The sequence below is a fragment of the Vigna radiata genome, chromosome 1 (genome assembly GCF_000741045.1).
Source record: "Vigna radiata var. radiata cultivar VC1973A chromosome 1, Vradiata_ver6, whole genome shotgun sequence".
NCBI classification, from domain to species: Eukaryota; Viridiplantae; Streptophyta; class Magnoliopsida; order Fabales; family Fabaceae; genus Vigna; species Vigna radiata.
The window spans coordinates 20,136,549-20,146,821 of NC_028351.1; the positions used below are offsets into that span (position 1 = coordinate 20,136,549).

Sequence of the window (10,273 nt, forward strand, 5' to 3'; positions counted from 1 at the left end):
ATGTAATTAAAAAACTATTTTTAACATATTTTTATACTCTATGCTCAATAAATCCAATTATAACAAATCCTATTTAAAATATTATTTTAAAGTAAAAAACTAATTAAAAATCCAAAAACTAAAATCAAAACATAAATATGTAATCTTCCCTAAAAACCTCCTTTTTCTTGTTGGTTCGTTAGAGAATTACTTAAATTTATGATTAAGTTCAATCTTAATTGTTAATCTAAAATCTTAAAAGTTATTTTTATTGAATTGCAAATATTTTGGTTAAATTGGTTAATAAATATTAAATGATAAAAAATATTTGCAGTTCAAGATAAACTTAAAACCATCTTTTACTCTTTTTCAAGTAAAAACTAATAATTTCCAGAAAATAAATGAGTACATCGTAACATAGATAATTTTTTTAAACTGGAACACACAAATTTTCCCTAAGGTTCATAATATAAATATGAAAGCAATTTTAAACGTCAATTTGCATAAAAGATCCAAAATACAATAACAAAAGCACAAAGCAAAAAAACTTGTTCAATCATTTTTCAAATCACAAAACTGTAAACAAAATTCTCATCACCAATAGTCAAAGAAGAGTCACTGTAATCCATCATCACATATACCTAATAATAAATTTATATAAATAATAAATATTAATATAGTAGAGTGATATAAGATGTTACAAAAGCGTAATAAAAGCGAGAGGTGTGGGACCCACAGAAATCACACGCTTATTGACCCCAGAACGGAGGGGTTTTGCCTCACATTGCTTTCCGCAATATAGCGCGAAGGCGTTTTAATTGGATTCGGGCAGCGGGCACCACCGTTCGGGCAGCCTCACTCACTCATACTCACCACGCTTCACTCAAATACACCACCACTCTTCACCCATAAATAAATACACACATAGAGAGAGAAAAAAATCAATTAAAATTAAAAATAAAGTGTGCTCTTTCCTTCATAAGCAGGAGAGAAAAAGTTAAAAGCAAAGTTTATTTTTTATTTATTTATTTGTTTTATGTTTTGGAAAAGAAGAATGTGGGAAAATGCTCTGATTTCTGAGTTTTGATACTTTTCAGGGTGGTTTTGGAAAATGTTGGTTTTGATGGGATCGGGTTCTGGGTGTGGTGATGGTTGGTAATGGTGGTTTGCATGTGAAAAATTTTAGGGGGTTAGGGTTTTTGTGGCATTTTGGGTTGTTGGTGTTTTGTGATGGTGTTTTTGGGGGTGAGGTACCATTTGGATCTGAGGTTTGTTCTGGTAACATAGTTTTTGATGGAGAGAGAGTTGTGGGGGTTTGTTTTCTTCTGGTGGGTGCTCTTAGCTCACCCATTGTGCTTGGTTTCTGCTAACATGGAAGGTTTGTATTTTTTTTTTGGGAGTGTTGAAGCTCTTTACTTTGTGCCTCGTTTACTGAGTAGTTTAAGCTTTGGTTGTGTTTGAGTTGGATATCTGGGTTGAACTTTTGGTTGGTGTTTCGTTGTTTGTGTTATGCTTTTTGTGTAGTGGTCTTGCAATGTTAAGTGCTGGAATGGCTGTGATGGATCATAGTTTGGTTTTGGGGTACAAACGTCCTGAAAGATATTTTATCTACATTTTTGTCCCAATGGCCTTATGGTTTTGTGTTAGAGAACATCTGATGGCAATGCCTTTGTACTCTGTATCCATAAGATTCTAACTAAATGGGCTACGCCCTTATGGTTAGAGTAAGAAACAGAGTGTGAAGTGATTACTCATAGGGAATAGGAACAGTGTTCATTAGGCTTATCTTTTTCCTCAATTGTTTGTACTTGTTTGTCTAGTAGGGACATGATTCTAATGTTCTGATTCACATACTTCAACAACTGCTGAACTTTTTTTTTTTGTTTTTTTTATTTATTTATTTGTCTCTCTCAGTGTTTATGTGTGTTGGGTGTCGGGGGTGTATTGCCTAATCCAATCAATAGGGTGTTGTTTTGTTAGATGCATTGTGTAAAAAATAATTTTCAAGATGATAGTCTTTGCAGCACCTGATCTTTTGCTCTTGTATTATGAAACAGGTGACGCCTTACATAACCTGAGGACAAATTTACAGGATCCTAACAATGTTTTGCAAAGTTGGGACCCTACATTGGTGAATCCATGCACGTGGTTTCATGTAACATGCAACAACGATAATAGTGTCATTAGAGTGTAATCTGTTTACCCCTTGATATCTGTCGCATTTATGTTTGTTCTGTATTTTTTGCAGTCTAATTTCATCCGTTTACTTTTTAACGTCTTATTATTATTTCCTTTGGTTTAATATCAGTGATCTGGGAAATGCTGGTTTGTCTGGTCAACTTGTTCCACAGCTTGGCCAGCTCAAAAACTTACAGTATTTGTATGTTATACTTTCATGTTTCAATATTTTAGTTCTCCTTTTATAATATTTTTATGAACTTGGTTAATGGATGACAATATTTATACCTGTTTTTGTTAATATTTTATTTGTCAGTTTAATTTTCTATTTCAATAGTATTATAGGGATGGTTTTCCAATAATGTAGAGCAAAACAGTGCAGTGTTTAAGATGTCATCATGGGGAAATGTTGGTACTCAGATCTCTAATTTTATGGATACATAATTTATTGTCACTTTCTTAAATGTCCAATCTATATAACATTTCATTCAGTTTTTTCAATGCAGACTTTAGGTGGTAAGATTTTTATAAGATATTGAACTTGATAAGTGCATGCTATTATTGTTATTTAGTTTATTATTCAGAATAATTATCATATTTTGTGTAACTGGTGAATATATCTAAGGTACCTGAACCCTTGATATTTGAGAATTAAACGGTAAAATAATTCTAGAGGGCTTGATTGATCCTCTCATAATCTTCTATTTATAAGAACAAATTGATACAAGAGTACATGATAATTAGGGTGACCCTAGATATAATATAATCATGATAATTAGAGTAACCCTAAACACAATATAATAATGATAATTAGAGTAACCCTAGATACAATATAATCATGATAAAATAGGATAAATATCCTAACAACATTAAAGATAATATGAAAGGCCTTTGTATTGAGCCTCTTACAATTAATGAACTTCTGTTTACAGAAATGTGACTCTGAATCCATATTAAGAGGATAACAGAAAAAGAAAGGAGAGAAAAGAAAACTTGTACTGATGATCTTAGTTTGAACATGTAGATGAGCTTCTACTCGCAGCTACTATATTTAGTCTAGAGAAGCTCATCTGACTGACTAAGTTCATTATAGCAACCTGACAATGGCAGTTGTAACTAAGTGATTGACAGAAATCAACCACAGTTATATTGGTGTGGCAGGGGAATTGATGGTTGATCTTGACTTTTGAGACTGTTCTAGCATATATTTGTCCATACACTCTTGGCTTTGTATTATTAATAAGCTATCTAAATTGATAATGGTTTTTGGCGAAGGGTGGTTTGACTAGCATTATAATTGTGCATAGGTTCTCTTTGGTTATGCCATCTATTTGAATTTGTGTGATTCAGCAGTTGCATTTGACTTGGTCAGAAGTTTCTTAAGGAGGTAATCCAAGGCCTCTTGTGTTATGGGATTGTGTGGATCTTGTTCTAACATATTTGAAAAGAAGCCTATTAATAGTTCATCCACAAGAGAAATTTCCCGTACTTGTATGTGCATTTGCTGTATTCCTGAAGAAAACAGAGAATCTGCATTAAGTACTTTTTAAATGACTCTTTTAACTTTGGAAGCTGTATGACTTTTAATTGATGATAGCAATTGCCTAGCAGTCAGTGATAAGATTTTAATGAAATATTAAGAAGATTTAGCTGGATTCTAATCTACAAAATATTAATTTGCATGTCTGATATGTTGATATTTTTTCATGTCATTTCTTTTTTCGTATCAGGGAACTTTACAGCAATAACATTAGTGGACCAATTCCAAGTGATCTGGGAAATCTTACTAATTTGGTGAGCTTGGATTTGTATCTGAACCGCTTCAGTGGACCTATCCCAGAGTCATTGGGCAAGTTGTCAAAATTGCGTTTCCTGTGAGTACACTTATTATTCTTGGGATGAATTGTTTTATGTATATGTATTTTGTGAAATTTTTTGAGAATATATTTTGTTTTTTCTGAATTCCATTATTTATCATCATTACATTTGGGTTGCATTATGATTTATGAATGGTTCCTATTAGTGTAAATGAAAAGATGAATATGCTAATGCGCCTTGACAATAAAACAAATCCTTATGGGCTATCTATACCATCATTTTCCACACCTTTTTATAACTACTTTTGGCATTACTTTTTAATTAGACACTTTTACCATTTAATCAATAGAATTAATTTTCTTTATTTAATAAATTATGTTACTGTGCAATCTCCCGTCTCAAAAGTAACTATATAACTTCTCCACTTAAAAATATGCACCACAGTTTTTTTAAACCATTATTAAAAATTATTTAATATTTTGAAATTTTATTCTTTTAATATAATAAAAATGCGGATATACAGGCTCTGGGGTGCATGCGATCGTGCTATTAATAAACATTTTAATTTCATATAAGATTTTTGCACCGTTAACCAATTAGCAACCATGACAGATATGACTTTCAAAGTAATTTTTATAAAAAACCTAGTATTGAATCATATTATTATAAAGAAACCACCAATTAGTTTTTGATTCCATTTAGATCTTACCACCATGGATTGAAATCTATGATTGGATGATAGTGTAAAAAAGCTTTATACTTTTAGTACATACTAGTTAAATTCTACAGTGAATCTAAAATTTAGATAACTTACATTCAACTATGGTTTTGGTTGCTACTAATTCTGTGTATTAAACAGAGTTTACAGTTTAAGCCAATGAAATGTAAACTAATAATTAATTAAACCAAAGGGGTCTTTCTTGGCTCAAAATGCTTACTAAAATACTAGGTTAGAATTTAGATTAGTTTCTCATTCAGGGAACTTGCGTTCCTATTTACCCAAAATTGTTCCTTCATCTCTCCCCAGCCCACATTTAATTATCATTAATCAAATCATGTGCGCTTGACTCTCTCTTTGTGAACACTTTTTTTTTTTAATATTTTTCGTGCTTGTTTCTTTGAAAAAATTTAAAAGGTATTGTAAGAGTAACCAAAAATGAAAATGAAAACTATATTACTTTGATGTAAATTGCTATTATTTTTCTGTCATAGGCTAGGACTGTAAAAGCGTAATATGGTGCCTTGTGCTTGTTGATCTGGGTCTTTTTTTCTGAACCACTATAGAATATTATATCTAATACCATTTTTGTGGTATGTTTGTCTAAGGATAGCCGGCTTAACAACAACAGCCTTACTGGTCCTATTCCCATGTCACTGACTAATGTCACTGCTTTGCAAGTGCTGTGAGACAGTTTCCCTTAAACATGTGGTTTGTTTATCTTCACAATGTTTTTATGCAAAGCTAATGTTTTTTTCTCAATATTTACTTTTAAATGTAGGGATTTGTCTAATAACCGTCTCTCAGGTGTGGTTCCTGATAATGGCTCCTTCTCACTATTCACTCCCATCAGGTATTTTGCTCTGCTTTGAGATATTCTTGCTTTCAGTGATCTGGCCTGCAAACGATTTCTGAATGGATTGCCCTTCCTGTAGTTTTACCAACAACTTGGACTTATGTGGCCCAGTCACTGGGCACCCTTGTCCTGGGTCACCTCCATTTTCTCCTCCTCCTCCTTTTGTCCCACCATCCCCGATCTCAGGTCCAGGTAGTCTTTATTGTGCTTTTGAAGCTTTAAAATTTGGATTACACTGTTATCTGCTACTTTATCATAACTTCTATAGCTGTTGCTCTTAGTTTTTCTTAACCTGGGTTTTAACTTGAAGTGCATGCGGTACCCATCATGGTGCCTATTTCAACTTTTTATAATGTGGTTATGATACTTGAAGAACTTGAATGAAGTAAAACAGTGTATGTACTTATTACACTGTCACAATTTTACTACTGTATTTATAGAGTACAAAGAAGCAGAATACAAAAGGTGAAGGCACTTCCTTAAACCCTAACCTAAAAATTCGGTTCCCGTACATAAATAATAATAATAATAATAATAATAATAATAATAATAATAATAATAATAATAATAATAATAATAATAAAGAAACATTAAATTTCAACAATGATGACCGGCCAATATTCCATGTCCCGATTTTTCTATTTTTGGTTTATTGAAATTTAATTATTGGTGTTAATATTTTCTTCTTTCCATTGAACGTCGGGATTCTTAGTGTCATCCCAGTGAGTTGGTGTAGATTTACATAGATTTATTGTTCATTCTCCATTGCTGCTGTTTATTGTCTTGTGAAGTTTTGAAGATTAAATTATTTTTTTATCTAGTCATTGGTCAGCATACATGTTAATAGGTTCAATGCTTATTTGTGCTATGAGTTTACAGTTATTTTGTGCTAATATAAAAGAAGAACTTATGTTTCGTGATTTCCTCTGTCTAATTGCAGGAGGAAATAGTGCCACTGGTGCAATAGCTGGAGGAGTAGCTGCAGGTGCTGCTCTGTTATTTGCTGCTCCAGCAATTGCATTTGCATGGTGGCGTCGAAGGAAACCACAAGAATTTTTCTTTGATGTACCTGGTGAGCTTTCCCTTCCTGTTCGAGTCTGTAGTGCATTGGTAGAATAATTGGAGGGAGTTTAACTCCTTTCCTTACATCTAATTGCAGCTGAAGAAGATCCAGAAGTACACCTTGGGCAGCTCAAGAGGTTCTCACTCCGGGAATTGCAAGTTGCAACAGATACTTTTAGTAATAAAAACATTCTTGGAAGGGGAGGATTTGGTAAGGTGTACAAAGGACGCTTGGCAGATGGTTCACTGGTTGCTGTGAAAAGATTGAAAGAGGAGCGCACACCTGGTGGGGAACTTCAGTTTCAGACTGAAGTAGAGATGATCAGCATGGCTGTGCACCGAAATCTCCTCCGTTTACGTGGGTTCTGTATGACACCAACAGAAAGACTACTTGTATATCCTTACATGGCTAATGGAAGTGTTGCTTCATGCTTAAGAGGTATGGCCTTTCCTTTTTCCTCCAGTCTTTGGCCTAGCAACAAAGTAGAACAGGCTTATGTTAAAAGCCCTTCATTTTTACTATGTAGTTACTTTGAATTTAGCTTTTCAGGGCATGGCAACGAGTTACATAAGATATCAGTTTGACTTTTTAGTTTTTCAACTGTCATGCACTCTCCTTTCGTGATTACCTGTCATTGCCAGTTATTCCTCTCAATTTTCAAATTCTATCAATCCTTGCTACTGGCATTTGAAGTACATAGATAGTTTTAATGTGCTCCAGCTCTGGTACGTTGAGAGAATACTAATGAAAAAGATAGTTAGGGTTTAAATTTGTAGAGACATTTGGTTTGGAAAAAAGTTTTCTTGTGTCATCTGTGGTTTAAAAGAGACTTCTAGTTCCAAAGTCCCTAGACTTCTATGATGTTAAGGAAAGTAAAAAAAGTCACTCTATCTTTTGCTCTCCTTTTCTTATTCATGTCAACATATACATCAAAACGAGGAATTTTGGGCCACCATTTTTGGATTAAGTTTTAACTACCACTGACTTATAGATTTTGTTATCCTCTGGCTTGGAGAATGATTCTGCGCTTGATTTACCATTTCGTGCTGAAAGTATGTATGAAATATAGGCTCAAACTAAAGAAGAGAAGATAAAGCAGCACCATAAGATAAAGAAATTGCCCGATTTATGCAAATTGAGTTTATTAACACTAGTCATTGTGGAAATCCCATGATGTTTAGTACTGTAGTGTAACATTCTAAGCTACAGTAAGTGAAATGAACTTGGTTAAACCATAAGTCAACTAAACTTGTGCTACTAACTCAGTTCTTTATTTTATTTATGTGAAACACGAGTCTTCTACATTATCTTTCCATTTGTGTTGTCTCATGATCTCGTATTTGCATTATTCTAGAGCGTCCAGCACATCAACAACCCCTTGATTGGCCAACAAGAAAAAGAATAGCATTGGGATCATCAAGGGGTCTTTCATATTTGCATGATCACTGTGATCCAAAGATTATCCACCGTGATGTAAAAGCTGCAAACATATTGTTGGATGAGGAGTTTGAGGCTGTTGTTGGGGATTTTGGGTTGGCTAAACTGATGGACTACAAGGACACCCATGTTACAACTGCTGTACGAGGCACAATTGGGCACATAGCCCCAGAGTACCTATCCACTGGTAAATCTTCAGAGAAAACAGACGTATTTGGTTATGGTATAATGCTTCTGGAGCTGATCACTGGACAAAGGGCTTTTGACTTAGCTCGACTTGCGAATGATGATGATGTTATGTTGCTGGATTGGGTATGTTGACTGTAAATGCATATCCTTGTGTATTCGTTAATTACATTTATTTTCATTCAATCCTTAAAGTGATTTTCTCCTTCCTTTGATACTTCAGACAAGGATGACACAGGACTAGTAATTATGCCCGCAGATGGTAGCATGCAGAACATATTTCAAACTTTTCATATTCTCCATTTTCTTTGCCATCACTACTAATTTCAATGTTACTTTTGTGCTTCTAAATACTTTCACTATTTTAGTATTGAAAGTGGTATCTATGACATCAAATGTGGCCTGTTAGGTCTTGCAGGAGAAAACAAGTTCTAATTGATAATACTTTTTTAGTGCAGGTTAGGAAAATTAGGTCAAGGTTAATGTTACTAATTCTATTAGCAGCTGTCAGTACTGAAATTTACTTAATGCCTATATAATTTATCATGATCTGATTTAGGAAAGAAAAAACAGGCTATGCCTCTAATTGGAAAAGAATTAACATGATGTTGAACATTGACTTGTACTCATTTGAACTGTGCATTCATGATCTTCCATGAAACAATCACTAGTTTTAAATTATAGTTCATGTTACTTGTCGACAAGAATTTCATAGTTTAGTACTTATTGCTTTTGTCTCTGAAATGCATAATATTTTATATTAATGTCATGTCCAGAGCTGACATAGCTGAGTATGTTGTTAGGTTAAAGGACTTTTGAAGGAAAAGAAGCTAGAAATGCTTGTGGACCCTGATCTCCATAGCAATTACATAGATGCTGAGGTAGAACAGTTAATTCAGGTTGCACTGCTTTGCACACAAGGTTTCCCTATGGACCGGCCTAAGATGTCAGATGTGGTGCGAATGCTCGACGGTGATGGTTTGGCTGAAAGATGGGATGAGTGGCAAAAGGTGGAGGTTCTGCGCCAGGAAGTGGATCTCACCCCTCATCCCAATTCTGATTGGATTGTTGACTCAACTGAAAATCTACATGCAGTTGAGTTATCTGGTCCAAGGTAACTCTGGTACAATAGTAAGTTAAAGGGATAAAATAGAATTATTTGTCATTTTTTTTCAGCTATAGAAGTTTTCTTTCACTCTTGTTCCTTCCTGTAAGTCCAGTCCACTGCATTGTATTCATTTCCATTTGTGCATAAGGGTCGCTTTCTTGAGTTACAATGTGTATCACCTGCTTCTGCTGTAGTTTGATGAAGTGAAATTTACTTAGATTAAACAATTGCAGCAGAACTATGCACACTATCTTTCATAGTTTTCTATAATCTGCAATTTTGATGATGATGTTTGTGAAGTTGTGGTAGGAGACTTTCCCTGCACCCTCATGGGCAAAGGGTCCAATTTGCATGGATCCTTTGTCTTGACAAGTGCTTGCTGTCATTCAATTTAGGGTTTGTTTGTCATGATTATTGCTTAATCATTTACCAAGCATAAAGTTTTTCATGTTTTAAAACGTAATCCTGACTCATTGTATTTATTTACTAGTTTTTCTGCACCACCGTTCTTTTTATCTTTTTACTTGCTCAATTCCTTCTTTTACCTTGTTAGCAGCTTATATTTTTAATACTTTATATGTCCTTGTATATTGATCAATTATTGTATATTTTCTTCAAGTTTATGGCACAATTTTCTTTTTATTCAATGATACTGATTAATTTTGTTGGCAGTTTGTTATGTTTTTCTGTATCATTTGTAGCTTCATGATTAATGATTAATTATATCTCATTTGTTTCAATTTAATTAGAATATACTTATAAATAAAGGTCTTGTTTTTCTACTTTATAATATTACACTTTTATATTAATTATTTGAAAAGTCATTTGAGTGATTTCTACTTCTTTGATAATTAATCTGTATAATACATCAATAGTTCAACCACATTAATTAAACTATTTAATTTATGAACTATGATAATTAAATATAGT

The 10,273-nt window shown here is 33.5% G+C and overlaps 1 protein-coding gene across 3 annotated transcripts; it reads left to right on the plus strand.

The window, feature by feature from the left end:
• The first annotated feature begins 810 nt into the window (after window positions 1–810).
• LOC106772093 (somatic embryogenesis receptor kinase 1) lies at window positions 811–9,629 on the plus strand. 3 transcript variants are annotated; one of them, XM_014658266.2, is made up of 11 exons: window positions 811–1,357; window positions 2,037–2,169; window positions 2,288–2,359; window positions 3,888–4,031; window positions 5,307–5,378; window positions 5,475–5,546; window positions 5,629–5,735; window positions 6,490–6,621; window positions 6,709–7,050; window positions 7,967–8,361; window positions 9,039–9,629. In XM_014658266.2, the coding sequence occupies exons 1-11, from the start codon at window positions 1,273–1,275 to the stop codon at window positions 9,351–9,353; spliced, it is 1,869 nt and encodes a 622-aa protein (XP_014513752.1). In that variant the 5' UTR covers window positions 811–1,272; the 3' UTR covers window positions 9,354–9,629. The 3 variants fall into 3 exon arrangements, with proteins under 3 accessions (XP_014513752.1, XP_022641671.1, XP_014513743.1); XM_014658257.2 differs by having other exon boundaries at window positions 814–1,357; window positions 5,629–5,741; XM_022785950.1 differs by lacking the exon at window positions 2,288–2,359 and having other exon boundaries at window positions 5,629–5,741.
• Window positions 9,630–10,273: the final 644 nt, after the last annotated feature.

Excerpts from the sequence above, each read along its gene's own strand:
- LOC106772093 (XM_014658257.2), top strand. The coding sequence starts at position 1,273 with ATGGAGAGAGAGTTGTGGGGGTTTGTTTTCTTCTGGTGGGTGCTCTTA. Across the intron at positions 1,358-2,036 it reads GGTTTCTGCTAACATGGAAG|GTGACGCCTTACATAACCTG; the intron begins GTTTGTATTTTT and ends ATTATGAAACAG. Across the intron at positions 2,170-2,287 it reads GATAATAGTGTCATTAGAGT|TGATCTGGGAAATGCTGGTT; the intron begins GTAATCTGTTTA and ends GTTTAATATCAG.